Source organism: Cardiocondyla obscurior, linkage group LG04 (assembly GCF_019399895.1).
Source record: "Cardiocondyla obscurior isolate alpha-2009 linkage group LG04, Cobs3.1, whole genome shotgun sequence".
In the NCBI taxonomy this organism is placed as follows: Eukaryota; Metazoa; Arthropoda; class Insecta; order Hymenoptera; family Formicidae; genus Cardiocondyla; species Cardiocondyla obscurior.
The window spans coordinates 4,625,805-4,648,765 of record NC_091867.1 but is presented as its reverse complement, the minus strand read 5'-3'; the positions used below and the strand labels follow the sequence as shown (position 1 = coordinate 4,648,765).

Sequence of the window (22,961 nt, the reverse complement as noted above, 5' to 3'; positions counted from 1 at the left end):
GAAAAAGAGAGATGGACAGAGAGAAATTAGAGAATAAATACATTCGAAGGAGAGAGAAAGAGAGAGAGCGAAATGAGAAAGACGTGGATGACGACGGAGCGCAAGAGGGAAGTATTATCCGGCACGAGTAACTCTAACGAAGACCTTCACCGAGACCGAGGAAGGTCGACATTGCCCCTGTGCTGTACGCTCGCAGCACCCCGCCCCATATATAGCGGCAGGAGCACCCTGGATAGTGTCAGCCGTCACGAGCAAAAGCGGCGGCGGTGGCGGCAAGAGCTAGGGTAGCAGCGGCGGCAGCCCCTGTACCACAACATAAAGAGGACACCGTCGCTACCACCACCATCACCACCACCGTCATCATCGCTGCTACTTACTACTACCACCAGCGCAATTTTTCCTGCTTACCGCGCTCACCCTGGCCTAGAGAGATAGCCTTGCTCCCTGTGTGCCGACACGGCGGGGGTGAGACGCGACCGTGGCAGCGGGGGATACACGAGGGTCAAGAAGGGCGAGGCGAGGGGTACGGCGAGGGGGATGGACGCAGGCGCGAACGCAGACGCAATAGGCGGACGAAACGGCGCCGAGCATTCCGGCGACGCCAGACAACGCGGCACAATCGAGACGAGATAATCGCTGTCGGGGAGCTTTAAACTACCTCCGTGACTACCCACCTACACGTTCAGTCCGCGGCGTTCAATCGTGCACCGAAGATGGGAGTTGTGAAGACGGCGTCGGAGAGCATCCTCGAGGAGACCGTGGTGCCGAGCGAGCAAGCGAATTATTCGCAACAAGGTTATGCCGGTAAGGAAGTTGATTTTCTCTTTTCTTTCACGGGGGGAAAAAAAAATAAAAGGATGGGACCGCGAGGCCGCAGCCGGGCGGAATCCGACGGAGTGCAAGGCGAACTTGCGATAGCTCCCGTAGTATCAGGTGCCGCGATCAAGGTCGCCCGTTCCTTTCTTCGATCTTCGGACCGGCTCCGGTGCTGGAACTCGTACTGCTCGCGTAGCTTTAAAGGTGATATGGCGAACCGCCCACCCGAGAGCGGCTGCTAACAGGTGTTTGGAGATATGTACATATATACCGCTCGCAGTGCTCTTCCATCAGCACCGCTGGGGAAATTCGATCTTTGCTGTTGTAACGTCAGATCGTAGAGTCGAGTAGTAGCTTGAAACCGTGACGGGATTTGCGTAATCGTGAAAGAAGTCTACGTCGTCGTTTGTTCGCGAATTTTTTGGAGGATTGATTTCAGCGATTGGTAGGAATTAAATCAATTGTAAAGCTGCATTGAATTAATCTATATCTTAGGCCGTAACACAGTGGACGATAAAAAAAAAAAAAAAAAATTTTTTAAGTTTAATATTAACGAGATAAAAAAATTGAGGAATATTTTAGAAACGATTTAAAGACTGACTGGGAGAGATCGATAGTTTGAAATTAATCTCGGGTTGCACGTAAGCGATTAATTACGTTACAGGGCGTTCTAATAGATTACGGGCATACCAAATGAACCATGCGTCGCATATATCGAGCGTCAGGCATGTTCCGAAATTAAAGCAGTACGTGCGTGATATTCCATCAACACGTTAACACTGTTGGCGTCGTGTTACTAATATCATGGCATTAGTTGAACAGCGCGCACTTACTTGTGCTTCTAGTACGAAAAAGCACGGCTTTAACTATTTATACTTGTAAGAATCGATAAGTGTCGCAACAAAGTTTTACAAAGAACAAGGCAGCCTGGCCGTTCCCGTTTCTGCGACGGTGTTGGCGGAAATTAGCAAGTGCAATAGATAGAATATTGCCTGTCGATCATTCGGCTGGGTAGCTGTCCGATTCAGATCTACTTTCAACACGGATATTGCATTGTATTGATTAAAACCGGGTTACGGTAAACCGACCCAATTTCTGACCGGTAGGCGTAAGTTTCGAATCGATTAGGTCGCGCGAATTAAAGCTGCGTAGAACATTTGCAAACTAATAGGCCGCATTACATTTCCTTAATTTTCGAATTTACTTTCATATGCGGCATTCAGGAATAATTTACATTTATCTCGCGATTTCCTGCGAATTTACTTTCGCCGCCGAATTATTTATAAAATCTCTCGGCTCCGGGCGTAAAGAGCATTTTCATGTTCCGTCGAATAAAATAAGACGACTGCATTATGCCAATATAATATTGCTTGTAATAAAAAAGCAGTTTATATTATAATTTAAAAGTGAATCTCTCGTATTTTGTTGCAGAAATTTACTTTATATATCGCTGACGTGTAACAATTAATAATACAGAAATACAATTTGAAAATGGATTAGGATTTCTATAGTAAAAAATACAAATGACGGTGGCATTTTTGCTCTTGGCCTTATAATTACCAAACGGTTGGAAAACTCACGATTCCAGAAGGTGTTTTAGACATGCGCTTTTAGGGAAAGCCGTAAATTGATAGCGAGATTTTAAAGGATTGAACAGTTTAGCTTAACACTTGATAGACTACCCGCTATCATTATAACAATATTAGTATATTATCTGCATAATTGAGCTACAGGACACGCTTGTGTACAATTTGGCCGTCAGAGGCAATCAACAAGCGATATTATTTTAAACAAACGATACAAGTGATTGATAATAATTTTCTTGTTAACGATAGATAAACATTATTCTGTTTTTAACAAGGAAATATTATTACTAATTATTTTTAACGTTGATTATAAAATAAAAATTATATTTATTTTATTTCGCTTTAAAAAATTTTTTTAAACAATTAATTTCGCGACCTGGAAAAGGGTGAGCACACATTCAAATCTACATAATAAATGGATAGATTTAGGCAAACCAATATTTGCCAGCATAACCCCGACGGCTAATCGAAAAATTAAACGCAACTTCAAGTTCACGAAATAATTTATTTGTGAACGTTACGTAATTGATCGTTTATGGCAAATTAAAAACTTAAGAATTTTCGTTATTCTTTTGCATTAGTACAAATTATAAAGCAAAAGTTTAACAATAAAATGGCATTGTTAATACTATAACGAAAAGTTTTTAGTAAGGCATATTAAGTCAATTTAGTACTGTGCATTAGCAGTAACTTATCCCGTAGTATAAAGTAATTAAAGTTGCGTAAGCTTTCCACAGATATAACCCGCAAATATAGCCCATCACTCTGGTGAAAAACTGTAAATTTCCCTTTCAAGAAATCGCACGTGTCCAGACATTCGTAAACAAAATTTTTTTCTATCAAGATTTTTTTGTGCATTTGTTTTAAAAAAAAAAATTGATCCGTTTATACCAAACTCTTTCTCGAAGTGTTTTCATAATGCAACTAGTGCGTACGCGAATTGCGATTTCGCGAGTTAAGAGCTAAATCTTCGTAGACTTTACTTCAAACGGTCAGCTTGAAACGGCTGCTCTGCGTTGCACAACAGAATAGCATAAGCACTTGAATTCAAAATCAGATATGAACTGGAGATACCGAATCAGGTATTGCAGATACGGTGAAATAAGAGATTTATGGAAAAATTGCAATAACGTATTATTTTTGGAATACCAAATATGTAATTTAATTTAAAAAAAAAAAAAAAAATACGTAGTACAAGAGGAATAGATTATTTAAGTACATCGTGTTATATTTAGTTTGCATTGCACGTGTCTAAAGACAAAGTCACGTTTGGATGAACATCGGCATTATTGGGTTAAAAAAATAACGTTTGCATAAAAAAATCGTCACAGTTAAGTTAACAGAGTTATTATGCATGAAGAGTTGATATTGTATATCAAAGAGGATTTATATTAGATGTATTTTATTTGCGTGTCTAAAAATTCGTGATTAAATTGAAATATAATGAACGATTGTTCGTGTAGTATGAATCTGCATTATGAAAAGTATTTGAATTAGCCACAACTTGCTGTCAACTTTAAAAATAATTTGTCCAAATTGTTAAGCTTCGCTCTCAATGTTTTTTTTTTTTTTTTTTTTAGTCGGTTGCTCAGCGAAATTTAATTTATCCCTTTTAGAATCCCCATTTTCAACGCTCCCTTAAAAAATCAGATTTACTTCCCTACTGCCCGTATCTGACGTTTTATTATTATTTTTTTAATATTTTGTCCGCGGTAAATAATCCATCCTGCCTTTTCAAGAATTGCGCTACGTCAGCCTCCAATCCTGCCTTTAGAAAAACGTCGTTTTGTTGTCGGCTGATAGATTAATACGATATTTCAATGCGCCGCGAATTTAAAAGTCGAATAACAATGAATATTTGGATAACTATTTCTACGAATAAAACTTTTTTGTAACGAGTCTAATTGAACTTTCGAATGGAACGCGATATAGCCTTTATTTTTGAAAATTATGATCAAATTACAACTAAAAGGCAAAACGTTACGTGGTAAACTTTATTAGACTTAAAAGTATTTTAATTACACAAGTTTTTTTTTTTTTTTTTATTTAATTGCGTATATGGAACTTTTTTGAATCGTCACAGTTTCTGAAATTAATTCGGCTGTTCCTACAGTCTTCACTCGTATGCAAAAATATGCAAGAATATAGAATCGACCTCAAAATCTGTTTAGAAGCAGGTCATGTATCATCTTCCCTCATCTGCAACCAATATTACGACCCACTTTCACTTTCAATGTCATCTGCTCTACTTGGCTCTGATTTTACATCAGAATTCTTTTCGCGATTCAACAGTGGACAGCCCACGTATCGTTTTACCTTCACACCATTTCAATTCTTCATATATTGCGGGAAAGCTTTGCCGTTGTTTTATTTCTAGCTGGAACGATGATTGACATAACAATGTAGTTATCGTAAATGCTGGCACATAGTTTAAATAATATCTAACGCGGGATTGTTCGACAATAAACGGAAGTGGCGTGTCTCAATCCGCGTGCATAAAATGTAGTTATATTATTCAAGAAATTATTATATGTATATTATTACTTCGTAATTGTTTATTGTAGAAAATGCTGCATACGCAGCTCTGCCGTTTTCTGTTATACCAAATTAGTAATACGTGTAAAATATGAAATTGAAATTTGTCTATAAAACTTAGCAATTAATAATGATGCTTTCTATATTGTTTAGCGTGGCAATGAATTATTATATATGTACATAAATATCGACACCGGTTGCGTGAGGTTTGTCGCTATTAATAAATTAGTTAGTTCTGCGGTAAGCGCCATTTTCATATTTCACGATGGTGTGAATGCCTGCGTCGTGCTAATACAATACAGTCAATAGGACCACAGAAATGCCATAGAATATTTAATCGAACGAGAATATAATTGATATCATAAATGAGAATATTTCGCTTTACGAAAATAACCCATCTCGCGTATTTGAAGTAATAAACAACTTAATACAAAGGTCTATTAATAAAGAAGGCTTTCGGAGCAATTAGAAATTGGCCTATATATTTCACATTGTATTAAATAAAAGTATATTAGTCTGCTTTTTCGTACGTAACATGCATTGGCTTTCTTTGGATTTTATTATTATTATTTTTTTTTTCCTCATTGGTAGCATCCACGTGCCATTTAATGTGTTTCATCCAATTTTCTCCGACACATCGATATTGTGAAATAACTTTTTAATAGATGTATCTGCCGTTACCTCGTTACGGCCGCGATGGATTTAAACTTGAGTTTCACGGGATGAGAGATTTGTTACGTGTATGGAAAATTGAAATCCCGCAACACATAAAAAGGGTTTTTTTTTTTGTTCCATAATTTCTTGAAGTTTCTTATGTTCTTACAAAAATAGCTGTAGAAGGTATAACGAATTTTTTTTATTTTTTATTAAAATTCTCGTTATTTTAAGACCTATCATTTCGTTACCTTTTGTCAAAACTGTCCGCTGAAAATGCAGGATTACGATAATGCAGTTTATGAAGTTATAAAATTGTTTTACGTCACCGTTCTATATTTACGGCAGTTATATGAATGTTACATTACGTTGTAATCGTAATTTTAACACAGCCAGTGACGCCGCACATCGCGCATTCCACCTCGTTATTAATTTTCCTTTGTAAATTGGTCCGCGCGACCGGCACGCTCTTATGCAAGAGCGTCTAAAGATACTAGCTTATTGTTGCGTTATCGTGTTCTATTACCTTGCAATCTTGTGTACGCTCATGTCCCGATATTTCCCTAACAACGTTAGAATCCTGATTTGTTTGCACGCTGTCCGCATAGAAACGATCACATTATCTACATCTAAGAGAAGCTAGGCTCGTTTTATCGTATTGCGATGCAATAAAACACGCGGGTAATAATAGAAAGCAAATGTGGCTTAGAAAATTTAGTCGAGGCAAGGCTGTGCAAGCCCGACGGAAAACAATACATCTGTATGTATGGTTTTTCACGGTCATGCCTTTTGCGTAATTACACGAAATGATACGTAAAAATATTTTGCGTTTGTGTGGACGTTACTTTTCTTCTTTTTTCTCTTCTCCTATCTCTTTGTCGCTTTCCTTGCCACGATTATTTCTATCCACATTTATGAAACTATAAATACATATAATGAAAACTTTCTATTACCAATTTTAATGAAAAAAAGAAAAAAAAAATTATTGTCTGAAAGAAAATATTGTAATGAATTGAAAGTGGGTAAGAACTTTCTCTTACGTGGACGATCTTCAGATTAGGGGAAATGGAAAAATAGAATTAAAAAAAAAAAAAAATACTGATATAGGTATGATAAGATTCGTTGTTCGCGTAAATAGAGTTGCAGGCAGATTAAAATGTTTTGTATAAAAAGTTGTCTCACGATGCAACGATGGTTAACAAGCATATATACGAAATAAACGCGTGACATGTAAAAAAAATAGTATTTAAAATATACGAAAATTAATTTACCATCAATTCTGCGATAATAACGTGGTCTTTAACCCGGTGGAATTGCATTTGTATGATCTCGAAAAAGATTGATCATGAATAACGAATTAAAACGATTACTGAAGCCGATAGTGAAAAAAATTGTCTATGCCCTTTGCGTTTTCTTCTTAATAGCGGACCGATCAAAATCGACGAAGCTCGAAATCACGAAATTATAGATAGAAGGTCTCGATATGGTCGACAGAGAGCCAAGAGAACGGTCATGCTCCTATTCCCCTCGTAGTTCGATGCTCCGGAGTGGAACGGCGTCTGATCGTGAGCAGCAACCTATCGATTTCCACGGGAACGGGATTCGAAGTGTGAAAGTTGTTCTCGCATTCGCACATGTGAAATGTTCGCGCCGATTGCCGAACTGTATCGAAAATTCAACAGAATTATTTACTCCGGCAGTGCCTTAGTTAGAGCGGACGTTCGCATACCAAGTAGGCCTGCAAGGAGGAATTTTATTCGCGTTTATTGCTTTCACTCTTGTTAATTGCAGTCGTTGCCTATATAGCGGGTTATTTTTCATCGAAGTACACTCGAGTACAAATTATTGCTTGAGACCATCGTTTAACATCTTTGAGATAAAACATAAAGTATGTGATATTAAAAATTCGTGTTTTATGTTCGATATGCATTTGCATTTTCCGGTGGCTTGAGTCGCTGATGTATAAAACAGAGCTCTATGCGCAAAAAGATAAACTTCAAATGCGACTAATCCTGGTTAGTTGCCCAAATTTGCCAGAGATATGTGCACAAAAAGCAGATTAATATTGCTAGTACGTACTTTAATTCGTCTGGTTCGTTTAATCTTCAGATCCGCTTACGAGGCACTGATTTGCCTTCAAACGTAATTTCCAGAAAATTTGAAAAACGTAAATTGACATAATACGAACATTGCAAATGCTAATGGAAATATTGAAAATATTGGCTCAGTTGAAATATTCGTCGATATATGCGGACATGAATTTCGCCGTGATCAATAACTTCGCATTTATGATCAACGATGCGGATTGATTGAAAGAAAAGTCAAATATCTACCAGAATTACACCCAGCTAAGCAGAAACTTGATAACTGCTCTCGTAATTACACTGGATAGATTAAAGCCCAGCTTATAACATGCATCTATATTGCAATAGTACAAAAAAGACGGGATAGGAAATAACGTGCTGACTACATCAAATAAATTATATTACTACTAATGAACGTTAAATTTGTTTAACTTATAATTTGAATGTATTTTTTACTTTAAACAATTAAAGGATGGAATTCCGACAATTTAATAAATAATTCATTTAATTTAGCACGCAAAATAATAATTTACATAATCAGCAAACTTGCTTATTGAAACATAATATAAGCAGCTCTAAAAGGTAATTTATTGTCTGCCTATGTCACACCTATCTATCTAATTAAATAATTCCATGCATATAATAAATATTTAAACAGAATAAATTAAAATATGTTTAGTTGCATAGGCATAAAGTTTGATCTTCAGACGCAGAAAGAATATATAAATCTATTCCATCATTTTCTCTTTACGATTCTTTTTGCATTCAAAAATTTCTTGTTCTTTTCGTAATTTTTCCGCAACTTCAGCAGCACGTGTTTCTGCTTCAGTACGTTTTCATGCAAGTTTCATTTCCTTGACTGATTTTTGATAGAAAAAAAAAACTTTAAGTTTGTGCAGTTTTTATATTATTTAATAAATTATATTACGGCAAAATCACGTAATAACTTGGCCAACAAGTTTTATGGTAGCTTTTCTATAGATCTTTTTTGCTATTAAATCAATAAAAATAACTTTGATGTAGTCTCATTAATCAGTATAAAAGTCATTTTCTTCGACATCGGTTAAGGCTAATTGAACACAACCGAATGTTTTCTCTTGCGTTTTATAGATCACAGATATAATTACGGTACGAACGAAGAAAAAAGAAACGAAAAAAAAAGAAAAAAACGAACTAAGATTGTTCAGCAGCGAAAGGTTGTTCGACCTTTAACTAACAGGATATATAAGTATATTAAAAATTAAGGCCACTGTTCCAGAAATTATTACTTGATACTTAAAAGGAAGTTTTTATCGCGTCATTCAACAGCTTATCAGAGAATAAGTCCTTTTTAATAAATTTTACTACGAACAATAGAAGACGTCGTCTCGTGACATTTATCGTTTGTAAGTTTAGAAGGGACAAGAATAATAGGAGTAATAGGACATACCGACCAATATTAGAAACAAAGACTGCAGATGTGCGTGCGGAAAAACGCGTTCAGATAGCATAAAATCACCCAAAGAAATATGAATTAATATTGATCGTAATTTCTTAGTTTTCCTAGTTTTTCTTTTTTTTTTTTTTTTTTTCAAGCATCAGTGAGATCGTAAAATCTATATCCGGACAAGTGTCAGTTTCCACAGCGATGACGAGTAGGTGGATTTCCATTTCATCAAATAATTGAAGGGACGTGTTATCGTTCGCAATTCTCTTTCTACAATACATTGCCATTTAATGCATTTGTTTCATATAACTTTTATAAATAAACTTCTGCATTTTATTAAACAATACTTTATTTCCGCAAATGCAGAAAATTTAAATAAAGAAAACAAAATTGTCGCTAATAATACTTTATATAATATTCAAGTAATAGCTTGCAGTAAAATTAAGAGTATAGATTTTTATTAATGTATATAGCATGAAAAATATTCGTGCTAAAAAGTCTTTAATTAAATTAGAATTGTGCGAGTAAATACTGTTGTGTCGTAGCGTGAGTAATTTAATTGTCGCGTAATTTTTCATTACACGACGTTCTTGATTTTCACTTCCATTTGTGAGATTGGAAGCTAGTTTTAATGTCGATTCTTCGTCAGAGCTGTCACGATGAATAAAGCGAGAGTTCTCTTTTTATACACAAAAATATTTTTAGGCCCAAAATTTTTCTTTTTTCTATATCAATCTGAAATAGAACGTGAACTGATAGAGGCTCGTAAGCGTGTTTGGTTTTCAAGCAAATTAGCAACTTATTTAAAGCGATATCATCGGGACCGGCCATTATTCGCTGCTATGTTGGATTTTGTCGAGCTGTTTTTACAGCTTTACAATGATCTTTTTTTTCTATCTTTTGCATCATCCTGTTCAGTCAGTTTATCGCTGCCATGTTGAATCTCGCCAAGCTGCTTTTACAGCTTTACAGCGATCTCTTTTTATGTCTTTTACATCATCTTTCCCAGTCCGTTTATCCGCGTCGTCAACAGCGCTTTTGGCTGTATCTCTTGAGCCATTTTGTGCTATTAATGCTTCAGTACCTTTAACGTCTTCAATTTTTGAATCCCAATTGCAAATTACATTGCAAATCGTCATATATAGAACATATGTTAATAATAATAATAAATCCTTTTATGAATAAAAAAAAATATGCGAACTTGTGGAGTGTGTATGAAAGATTAATGTTTTTATGCGAACATAATGCACTTTACAATAATCCGCAAGATATTGAGCGAGCAGCGCATTTCCAGACGCTGGCGAACCAAAAACGACTATTTTTACTGGGCGTAAACGTCGCGCTACTTTATATTCCTTTATGGCTTCGCGTACAATGTTTAAAATAGCGTGTTAAAATATCAGCGTGTTTAATCGATGATGTGTAATAGAATCGATATTTAAATCCACTGTCATCTGATCACATGTCTGATGCGAAACTGCTGACTTCTGGCAGCAAAAAAGCTTCTCCCTTTGATACGTTTTTATTTTATCAGATGCTAGACCCTAACTGATATTCTGTTTAAAAAGCTATGAATTAAACTAAAAATATTTCATGTATAAAAATGTTAAAAATATTATATCATAGTACATTTATTTTTAAACCTTTTTACTTTGCAGTTTAAAAAGGAATCGTTTTTATTAAAAGTAGAATATAAAATACAGCGAGAATATAAAAAAATATTATTAAAGACTAATGTCTGCATTTTATGAGGACTTCAAATAATACTGAAACTGTTTGCAGATGATATGTAAAATTTCCGTAACAAGAAAATCTTCGTACATTATGGCGAAGAGTTAATATTCGCAATCTTTCGACGAGCTCTCTAAAATCGACTCAAAGTACTTGATTCTTTTCTCCACTTACTTTTATAAACCAGTTTATACAAGTAGGACAAAGAAGGTTTTAAAAACTGGTTTGCATCAACAAAACGAAATATGATAAAAATTATTTAAATCAACTCTTGTTTTGGATAATTCAACTCGATAGATATTTATGTGAAAAAAAAAATTTTTTTTAATAGTAATGACAAAAGCTATAGTAATTATCATTTTATTTTTCTCGATTTTTATCACTGCAAGGCATATTTAATCTTTAACGCTTTGAAGATTTTGTCTGATATTTCTTTTTTATTTTATAAAGCCAAATGATATAAAATCTTATAAAATATTTCGTATACTATTTTATTTATATGTATTTAGTTTGTCAATAAGTGAAAGGTTTCACCCTTTAACGATCATATTTGGAGAGATTAATTCTGGCATCAGCCACAATATATCGCATCGAAGGCCAATTTTGTACCACCGAGGATACAGTTCTGAAAATGAAATTACTTGTAACGTTAAGCGGATTTGGTTAACCAGACAATTAGAACTCCAGCGTGCTGTAACAAGCTTACGTTAACATTACCTATCAACGTATTAAAATTTATGGGATATTACATTTTTTTTTGTTTCAAGAAATTATAAAACATTTTGAAAAAAAAAGAGAACAAAAATCGTACTGTAAAAAAATTCTTTATGACAAATCAAAATGTATTCTAATCTACTTTATTCTTCAGGTGTTGAAATTAATATTAATGTAACAATTTTTCAAACAAAATAAACGCCCGCATATTTCTTCTCCATTATTACACTCGTGGGGCCAAGTCCCGGACAAGTAAGAGAGGTACTTTATTTTGCCTTTTGCCAAATATCAGTAAAAAAAGATATGCTTTGCCATTTTGAATAAATAATGAAGCGGACCTTTCTCCTTATTATACGTAATACTTCAGCAAATGGTCGAATTTCTGAATTTATTTTTTAAACTGGCAATCTTTTTTTCAGTCACAATCGCCATTTTACACTGAATATGTTTCTTATAATTCAAATGAGAATTTTATTTTCCGTAATCTGTTTCCGGAAAAATTAAATCCGGATTTATCGGATCTATTACTAATGATTTTGCGAAAGCCTATACTAATATGGTAGAAGTCAAAATAAAATGTCAAACAGGCTTCTCTCGTTTAAACGCTTCAGAGGATTTTTTCTTTCTATTTCCGACAAGTAAACATCATTTAAAATTAAAATAAAAAACTTTATTTATTGTAGCAAGATAGATTTGGTACAAATATTATTTTTATATTCTCAAATAAAGATAAAAAATTAATATTTTTACATGTTTTATAATATCTAGCTACATAGTCTTATTTAAAAATGCTTTATGTTTATTAATACTTAAAGTATAGAATACATATATCTATGTTTTTAATTATAAAATGTTTTTACCAACACTTTTTATTATGATAAAATGCACTATCTAATATAATTAATATATTTTAACATTTTCATCTCTCTATTTCGCATTAAATATATAATAAACACTAAGAAGAATAATGAAATTACATCGTTCTTGTCTTAATTATTAATTAATTAGAATGCAAATTTATCTTCCGATTTTCTGTTTTTGCAGTACAGTTAGTAAGAAATGGAATTTCTCGTTAAATATCGAGAATCTAGTTCTGTGTTTAATGAAATATATTGACATACAATACAAAAATCCGTTTATTAGACAGGTGAAGTAATTTATTTGCTAGAATTACTTTTTTTCTTACGATGTTGAAATAAATTCAATATTGGTATTAATGTACTTTTAAAGATCGAACATGTTTTCTTAATTTGATCTGGTTCCTGCGTAATATCACGAATAATGACATTGTAATTTATCAACTGAGCTACAAAAAAAATAGGAAAATCTTTATTGTCCAAATTAATCATTATTACGTCTTCTGAGCACAAGTACTGTTGGAAAGTGATGGACATCAAACAATACTTTGTGCTAACAAATTTATCATACTTTTTCCTCGTATCCTTCAGTGCCTTTATTTCATTTTATTCTCGTACGTTTATTTTACTTTTCTCACAAAACGAGATAAATAACGATATATAAATATGTGATACAATAGTACGTGTGTATTAATCAAATCCATACGTATGCAGCTAACATTATTAAGAGTTTCAGATCTTGGTATATATTTTTTGTAAAAGCGCAAGTATAAAAAATCTATGCAGTTTGAAAAAGAAATATCCGATAAGAGAAAACTTCATTTCAAACTACCAAGAAACCGTCGTTAAATTTGATAGAACTTGAACTGCAAAGAACTCGAAAATATTACCTTAGGATGCAAAACTGTATCGATCACTTCGTATTTTCTTGAAATCTTACTCTTGCCCGGCTACTTTCTTTTCTCATTTCTTTCTACATACTCCGTCACCTTTGTCGTAGAATCTTCGTTATTCGGCGAAGCATTTTCTTGTCTTAATAATAAATCGGTGTAGATCTGGTAATATTTGAACATTTTAATCAGCGTATACAACGTTATTTTCTGTAGCTAAGAAAATTTTTATATAAATAAAAAGAAAATATTAGGCGTCACATTGATCTGATTTGCAGCCTACTTTATATAAATCTGCTTCATCTACGCCTGTGAAAAGCTTATCGTGTCATCGATATCTTTCATTTAGAACTCTATTATTTAGCAAAAAGCAATTTATATTGATGTAATGTTAGTTTTAATTACTGGACCGCAAACATAAATATTTGTTTCATAAGCTACGCTACAGCGGTTAAAAATAATAAATCAACTAAATTGCTACGAGAGCGCCTCAAGGGTTTTCTATAAAAGTAATAATCATTACTCGATCTTTTTTTTTTCTTTTATATATACATATTTTAAATATTAAATTGATTTTTATTGCACCATTACAGTCGCCTTAATCAAAATAATCTTATCAAGCTCTATATAAAAATTCGAAAAAAAAATCACTATTAACTATCTACAGTTTTTTTTGCATTTTAGTTGACGTATTCAGTTCTTTTATTGGTTTTTAATTATCTCAAAGACAGATTACCTAAAGCGTCCACAGCGTTTGTTAGTTTAGTTATTGACATATTTTGTTTGCTATCCATATTTGCTAAAATACGTGACATATAACTATTACACCACAAACATATGATATTTCGATATATAAAGTTATGTGAGCTGCGGGATATGTTTTGCTATCGACATTTTGTATTGTTGAATTTACAACTTTGTGTGATAAAAAAAATTCGTTATGTATATACGTACAGAGTTCTACAAATTTGAGCAGTTATCGGTAGTATAAGTTATTAATGACGAAGTTTGTAAGTATGACATAGAGGTTTTGCGGTCGAGAATTATTATTACTATAAACATAAAGACAAAAAGGGAAATATGTATTAACTTTCTGATGTGAGACAAACATAGCAGCGTTTTCAATTCTCGAGCAACCCCTCGGAGAAAAGCTGCTCTTGAAAACAGAAATTACAAGTAGCAGGAATAAGAAATCTTCTGCTTACGCAGAGCTTAGGCTGTTAAATAAAACAAAGCTCGTTTTAAAAGACTTGTAGTTTCCGACACAATTTAGAGAGAGAAAAGAAAAAAATTTTACCTAACACTGTAAATAATAATGTAAAATATGAATTGTAGTATAATTTATATAATTTATAAATTAGTGAGCAGCTTTAGAAAATATTGAATACAAAATTCTAGTTTATCGGCAAAATACAAGAGTAAATATTAAACAATACGAAATTTTAGAATGGATGGAAACGAATAATTTTTTTACAAAGCGAGATAAACCCAAGGAGGGTTGGTGGAGTCTAGAGAGACAAAACGAAGGAGATCGAGAAGGAGGAGGTCAAGGACACCAATATTTCTCGAAGTATATTCGAAGCGTTATTCTTCATAAAAAATCATTATAACATACACCGATATTGAATTAATCCCTTTAATGAAGTTACGTAAATTACGCAATCGCTGTCACCACAAAATTTTAATTACTGTCGTTAATTAAAATTAAGGTTTCGTTTTTTCGATATGCTTCTCGTTAATAATTTTTCTCGAAAAACATGCACTCAACAAACGTGCCAGTATTTTCTGTTCTTTAATTATTTAATGAAGAAAATAATTAATACCAGCGAATACATTAATACTCATTGCTACGTAATTAATAGCGAATGAAATCCTTGGTGTTAACAAAATGTATTTGCTTTATAATTGGATCGATGATAATGGCACATAAACAAAGGATATGAATTTCTTATTGGCCTTGTAAGAAGTATCCTAATATAGCACGCGAAGGACTATCTGAGCACTCTGTGGAAGGACGAGGGTCAGGGTTAATTCATGTCATCCGGAAGATGAAAAAGCGCAATAAACGTAAAAAGATATTGGCATGTTTTGACCGAGCAAAGTGCGTGTATTATAAATGGAAATTCGATTAATATAAGAACATGTTGGGGAAATAGAATAGATTGCTTCCAATTATGGTTCGCTCATTAATACTTAATACTAGGAAAGAACAGGAGTACCAGAGTAATTTATTTGTTGCGTAAATGCTACTCGAGAATAGGTGTTAAGAAAAATTTTCTCGCGAATTACAGAAAAAAAACGAAACTTGGCTATTATCGGCGACAAGTATTAGAAATACCGGAGACTCCGTAATTCTCGTATATAGGTCCATCAATCATTTAGTCAAATACATAGCTGCAGCTCGGTATACCGCCGACAAAAAAGCATATCGTAAATCGTACTCTGCGTCGAAAACTTTATTATAGTGTCACGAGTATACATTTATTTTTTTTTTCTTTGTAAATATATACAGAATAAAAAAAAGCATGTTGGATATGTATTAACTTATCATACTACGAACAGCAAGTGGCTGGTCCGCAAGTTCGAGTCATAGATCATATTGGGTACATGATTTACAACAAAAATAGTTTTGATATACAGCTGGTGGAGAAATAAAATCCAAGAAAGACGGATTAATGGAGAATGGATTGCAAAACTGTGCAAGTTTAAATTGAACTACAAAAGAAAGAACTTCCGACTTCTTTGTGATATTGTAACCAATTATAAGTTTGCACGTAATTATTCATACTTCGAAAAAGCGCATTTCGTGCCAACGAATTCCTTTTCCTTCCTTCTTACCTCCGTGAAAAAAAAGCCGTGTTGAATCGCATGACGCGATTTTACATCGCGTATGATTGAATAGAACGCGAAGCGGGCAGAAGTTAACTCGTAGCGAGATACCTGCTATCATAATAACAAGTGAACTTTACAATGAAACAATAAACCACCTACGCGTATTCTTGTTCGTCACGTGAATCCATTTCATCTCCTCGTTACAAGTGGCAACAAGCAAAAAACCCGCATATGGTTTTGTTTGCCGGCTTTATTCCATTGTTATTAAAGATAAAAAGCGAGCTATGTGTCATTCTCTCTATTTTTTTTTCTTTTTAAACAGCCGTGATACGCGCACGCAAAAAAAGGGACAAAACTGTAATATGTACGCTGTCTCGTGCATGCGCAATTTAGTCAGTCAAAGGTTCTGTGTGGCCAATCGCACATCGATTTCCTATTATTTCCGATACAGCGTGTGTAGTGACGTTTTCAACAGTCGTCGACGGTGAATCATTTCCGCAAAACAATATCTGAAAGTATTTTTCTCCGATAAGAGCGCATACGACATAAAATCTTATTACGTTAAATTATTCCGAGCAACGCTCCTTCTCATCTCTAACAGGGCAAAAAGTAACAGTCGCTGAGATATTTATATTTTAAAAATACAACAGAGAAGATAAAATTAAGAATAAATACCGTGTCGTGCATCCTGAAATATTTTTACAACAGGTTTCCTTCTGCTTTTTTTTCGAACGGGATTTGATCTCGGAGTTGAAATATGCCGCAGGGAAATGCATCATATATTATACTTACATGCAGTTGATAACTTCCTCTACGTAAAAGGGAAAAAGAAAAAAAAAAAATCAAAGATATTTCTGTCATTAGCAAGTCGCGCATTGTTCTCGATATAAACGAGAACGGAAAGCTCGAAGCGCGTTGGTGTAGATCTCTTCGTTCACCAGACCAAGGATACCTTCTCTTTGTCGTGAAATGTACGCGATGACGCATTCCTCGGAAATACGCACACGTATACGACCGCAATTTACTTTGAAGGGCCTCCTTCATCTGCATTTACTTTCTTTCCGTTGAACAGATCTAATAAAAGTTACGCTTTCTCTTTAGATGTTCCATCTACTTTACGTTACGGCAATTTGAAATCGTATGATTTCCAATCCAATTAATAAGTTATATAATATGGTTTTATTAACCATTATTACATTATAGTCCAACGTTCCGTGGCGAATATGAATTTGTGCGAATATTTCACTCGAACCTTTCACTATGTCACGGTTCGTCTACGCGGCATTCCGCGAAATACTTAAATTAAGATTTTCCACGAGTTTTCTAACGAGCGGTTATTATTCCAGAAGAATGGAGCGAGAACTTCCCTTATCAGCTGCTAATTGCAGCAGGGGTGGCCGTAGTTGGTCTGGTCCTTCTGGCAGCTGTGAGCTTTCAATGCTCTTCTACTTGGCGATGGTTAATGAGCGTGACTCGGCACGAAAACACCGAGGATACAGAGACCGATCAGATTCAGCAGAATGCAATTCGTATCAGTCATTCTCTACCGGATCTTCAATCGGAGCCGATCACTCACGAATACGTTCAAGAGCAGAAAGATAGCAAGAAGGTATTTTTTAGTAAAGTCCCGTTAATAAAGTGTTCCACGAAGCTCAGCCGCCAATGTAACTTTAACATTTTATCAGGTGCTGCGTCAAACCACTTTACCCATCGTGCCAATGAGACATCAAAGTTTTCAACGTCAATTATCGCATCGGCTTGACCTGCCTAATATTAAATTCAGTATTTGCAGTTTCGAAAATCGCAGTGACTCCAGCCTTGGTCTTATCAAGGTATTTGGTCATTATTGTATTTATACTTTTGCTTTGATGATTGTGCAACGAAATATAAACAGTGACGCAATATTATTTGATTCCTATTGAAGCAGGCTTATATATCATGTAACATAGAGCACTGTATACTTTGATTTTCCGGTTTATTTCCAAATCACCTTCGCGATTGACTCATATTATGCATGCATGATTAAACGTAGAAAAATTTCGATTTTATCAACGAGATATAATATTAAAATAAATTTTTTAATAATGTGCAGCCAGAGTTGTATAAAAAAGAACTCGTGAGACAAGAGAGCGCGGAAAGCTCTAGTACAACAGAGATGGAATACGCTGGGAAATTACATTTTGCTCTTCGCTATGACAAGGAAATCGAAGGTCTTGTTGTCAAAGTAAGTAACGTACGGCATTATAATTTTTTTTCCAGTTTTTAGTTGCATTAAAAAATGCATGCCTGTTGAAACGTACATTATAAATTATAAAGTACAATAAATAATCTTCTTTTTATTCCTTTTAATTTTTTGTAATTGTACAGTACGGTTGGTGAACGAATTACAATGAATAAATATTTTAGTAAAATATTAAACAAAATTAATTCCATCGTAATTGTATAAATGAGATATGAAATTTTCCTGAACTGGAAAATAACGCGTTATATGTGTGAATAAATGAGTTTGCATTTAAACTGCTTTGGGCTGAATACATATCCACCAGGGTTATGTTCAGCACGTGAGATATTGAATAATGATAATGTATAGCATCATAAAATATTGCATTTATGGATGCACGCTCTCCTGCGCTAGAATTAATCGTGGTAACGTGTAGATTAAGCAACTCCTATTTGCATTAAGCTACTACTGTGGTAAATTCAAGTGCATTAAGATCAATTACATACCAAACCGCGTTCTGCCATGAAGATAAATTTAAATATAATGCCATTATCGGCCTTTGTTCCACATCTGCTTCGCTGCGTTATACTATACACGAAGTTTCAAAAAACCAAAACAATATTTAAAAATCGTTATTCAAAAGAAAGCATATGATTTATAATCGATTGCGTGCCGTATAATTAAATTTTTCTTTTCAACGAATCTAAATATCTACAAAAAAAAAAAAAGAAAATTATTTATTAAATTTAATTCTATTTGCTTCTCTGATATTAGGTTCTGGAAGCTCGCGAATTGCCGATAAAAGATGTAACTGGCAGCAGTGATCCTTATGTCAAGGTATACTTGTTGCCAGACAGGAAGAAGAAATTTCAGACAAAAGTACATCGAAAAAATTTAAATCCGATATTTAATGAAACGTTTATTTTTAGGTAAGAAAATTTACAATTATTGCACATGTTGAAAGATGTTCTTCATATGTAATCACATGTATTGAATTATATAATTACATTTTTTAAAAATTGAATGCAGTATTTAATATGTAATTTATTTTACCAGCGTGTCATATGAAGAACTGAGAGAACGTTACCTACAATTCTCGGTTTACGACTTTGATCGATTTTCACGTCACGATCTCATTGGACAAGTAGTCCTTAAAGGGCTTTTAGAGTGCACTGACCTCGAGCAAGAAATCGAGTACACGATGGACATCCTTTGTGCTCTGCAGGTATTTTAATTTGCATTAGACAAGGATTTAATTATTTCAAAACGGCAATTTCGGATATAAACCTTTGTATCATTGCAGGAGAAGGTCAATTTAGGAGAATTGATGCTGTCATTGTGTTATCTACCAACGGCTGGCCGATTGACAGTGACTGTTGTTAAAGCCAGAAATCTGAAGGGAATGGATATAACAGGAAAATCAGGTTTTGATAGATTAAATATTTTTATGTTATTAATAAATAAAAAAAATCTTATTGGAAATTCAATTTGTAATTTAAATCGATTTAATTATTTTATTAGATCCTTATGTGAAAGTCTATCTGCTATGCCAAGGAAAGAGAATAAAAAAGAAAAAGACTACGGTGAAGAAGAATACTCTCTATCCTGTTTACAACGAGGCGCTCGTTTTTGATGTTCCTGCGGATAATATCGAGGATGTTAGTCTTATAGTAAAAGTAATTGATTACGATAGGTGAGAAGAATCCTTGGGAAACACTTTGTATAACTTTTTTTTTTTAATTAAATAATAATGGGACTATAATATTTTATAAAACGTTAGAATTGGATCGAATGAGTTAATGGGCTGCACCGCGATTGGATCGAGCTTTATTGGAATTGGCCGTGATCACTGGCTAGAAATGCTAGATAATCCAAGAAAACCAGTGGCGCAATGGTATCCGTTAATGGAGACTGTAGCTGGACATATCCCAGCCGTGGATTCAGAACCGCTCCCAGTGAGTCTGAGTTGCTTAAACAGCAGGTGAGTTCAACTTCTTGGAGCGGGTTGCCGTTTGTGATTAATTACGAGATACGATCCAGCCGGGACGATTAAAATTAAGAATTTCTATTAACACTTTTGATGGAATTCGGATTGCAGATGAAGACAAAAGGCGGAAAATATACAGTGCAGAAGCTCGCAAATATTGTCTAACGTTGGCTTGGACATCGTCTCCTTCTGTCGTCACTTCATGTACATCGCTTGACTGACTTAAGTACAACTTCTGTCTCAAACGAAGGCCGGAAGGCGAACTCTGTGCTTTGCAATCTTGCATACCTCGTACGGCAGGCATGAAATAATAAATAATCCGATGTAACGAAAAAAAAAGAAAAAAAAAAAGAAAAAAGAAAAAAAAAAAAAAAAGAAAAAAAAACTGATTGCTCGCGTAACACACGTTGCTCAAATTCCGATGATCCGGCCGCGATCGCGATGGAACGAGATCATTTTGCTTTGTCTTTTGAGCTACTGCTCGCGATAGTGCGGGCTGGCCCCGCACAATTTCAAAAGCAGGTTGTTGTATTTACAATATCCCCGTAGAAATCCTCCTCTTATCACACGTGATGTTGAGCATGACGATAGCTTAAATGTTCTAGATTAGCACGTGAGGTCGGATAACGTAAGTTTTTATAGAAGAACATAAGTGTGAGGAGTATAAGGCCTTATCCTCGATAATGACGGGACGAATGCAAGGAGATTTTGGCGAGATGGATTATATTAATGGCAAAGTACAATTGAGTGCAGTAGACGTCTAAGGTAGTACAAATAGATTGGATCTTGTATCGTTTATTATTTCTCGTTCGCTACGTATTTCCGCGCAAATGTTCTATTAACGTGATACATGTTTAAACATAATGCTCGACGCAAGCGGGCACTCTTTGTGATAATGTATCTGAACACATACGCATAATAACACATATATACGTACAGATAAAGCGTAACGTGGCTCAGAATCCACGTATATCAGTAGCTGCTTCGTACAATGTACGTTTGCAACACGACTCCTCGATTGTGAACTTGATAATAAATAATAATATACGCCGTGTAAATTAATTATATAATATAGAAAAAGGACTAGTAAATGCAGTCCTTTTATAATTGAAAGAAAGAAAAAAAAAAATTATAGATACATAATTTGCATGCACACGTAAGAGATTTTTGTAGATAAGTTTTCAGTGTAAGAAAATTAATTAATTTCTTCGTGAGTTGTCTTTGGTCAAATTTGTAAATGTCTTTAATGAATCTGTAGACATTTTGCTTCGCTAATATATTTTTAAGGACGTTTCGGACCCTTGCATAGGATGTTAGGAGAGAATCTAGCACCAAGGAAATATAAGAGTTTCCGGAAATAAAAGAAAATATCTTCGAATATTTTACGAGATAAAATACAGTGGGAAAAAGGGAATGTAGTTTCAATTATATTTGCGTTAATCTTTAATTTCGTGTTAAAGTTTTTCAGTAATTTTAAATTTTTCAAGCCCTTTTTAATGAGGGAAAAAAATGGTAATCACAAAATAACATAATCCACACATACATAGTATGATATCGTGCTAACCATAAAATTAATTGAATATAATATTAAAGCTGAGGTGATATAATACGAGTGACGTATTGATTAGCAAAAAATGTGCCAACAAAATGACTATGTAACTGAAGTAGTGTTATATTAATAGTAGTATGTTGTAACCATACATGCTTGAAACAATAGAAACTTTAGTCGACGCTTTGTAGTAATCCTAGACCCTCTATTACGAGTCAATATACTTCGACTGTATGCCTTTTTTTCGCCTATAAGTTGTAAGAAACATCTTTCTAAGTCTTTAAGAATTTTTCACTTATTTCGTTACTCCAGCGATGCCCATAAAGAAAAAAAAAACTGCTGTATCTTTCGTACAAGTGGGATACTCTACCACAGGACTGAGCTTTCTTAAGCAACTTCATGTAACAGGTAAAGCGAAATAGAATCGCTCCATATTGAGAGTAGGATTTAAACGAGCAATTAAAACAAACTTATATTTACACGAAATATCCGATGCAAAATTGTCTCTCCATTAATGGCGTTAGTGTAACAATAATTTATTGAAATTAATTTAGCAAACGGATCCAGAATACTAAATACGTTTAGTTTTTTAATTACATATGCGTCGTTAAAAAGTTTATACTTTTATTTTTTAAATCGACGTTGGGTCATGAATGATAAAAGATTGGCTTTGAAATATAAACGTATTGGGTTGTAAAATTAAAATATAGATGTGTGTGTATCTGTTATATGGACGGGCAAAATACATATATGCAGTGAGTGTACGTTAAATAAGTTATATTGGTAACGTGTTGTGACTATCTAAGTTGGAAGAGTACTTTGTTTAATACTACTCTAATTATGAAAGCGATACGTACGTAATTAATTTATGGGCAAGTAACAATAATCGGTATGGACGATGTGTATACTTTTCTAACGAGTACATATCTATATTATATATTCGAGTACATCCAGTGCTCCCTGTTATGATCGTAAATGACATAAATAAATCGGTGACAAGGAAGTTGGTGACGTTTGAATTTTGCCCCTGCACAATTTCGGTATAATTCGTAACACTCGTTTCAAGAAACGTAAAGAAA

At 34.1% G+C, this 22,961-nt stretch overlaps 1 protein-coding gene across 3 annotated transcripts; it reads left to right on the top strand.

The window, feature by feature from the left end:
• Positions 1-576: 576 nt before the first annotated feature.
• Positions 577-22,885, top strand: LOC139102318 (synaptotagmin-10). Of its 3 annotated transcripts, XR_011545681.1 has the most exons (11): positions 580-804; positions 17,472-17,734; positions 17,811-17,957; positions 18,218-18,349; positions 19,121-19,275; positions 19,403-19,571; positions 19,650-19,770; positions 19,868-20,039; positions 20,127-20,327; positions 20,445-20,855; positions 20,939-22,885. XR_011545681.1 is itself a non-coding variant. In XM_070656144.1 (10 exons), the coding sequence occupies exons 1-10, from the start codon at positions 714-716 to the stop codon at positions 20,446-20,448; spliced, it is 1,452 nt and encodes a 483-aa protein (XP_070512245.1). In that variant the 5' UTR covers positions 577-713; the 3' UTR covers positions 20,449-22,885. The 3 variants fall into 3 exon arrangements, 2 of the variants coding, with proteins under 2 accessions (XP_070512245.1, XP_070512244.1); XM_070656144.1 differs by having other exon boundaries at positions 577-804; positions 17,475-17,734; positions 20,445-22,885; XM_070656143.1 differs by having other exon boundaries at positions 20,445-22,885.
• Positions 22,886-22,961: the final 76 nt, after the last annotated feature.

What these genes read in the sequence shown, in the direction of transcription:
- LOC139102318 (XM_070656143.1), top strand. Translation starts at nt 714, where the DNA reads ATGGGAGTTGTGAAGACGGCGTCGGAGAGCATCCTCGAGGAGACCGTG. An exon ending in TTCGCAACAAGGTTATGCCG is followed by an intron (nt 805 to 17,471) that starts GTAAGGAAGTTG and finishes TTATTATTCCAG; the next exon opens with AAGAATGGAGCGAGAACTTC. An exon ending in GGATATAACAGGAAAATCAG is followed by an intron (nt 19,771 to 19,867) that starts GTTTTGATAGAT and finishes TTATTTTATTAG; the next exon opens with ATCCTTATGTGAAAGTCTAT.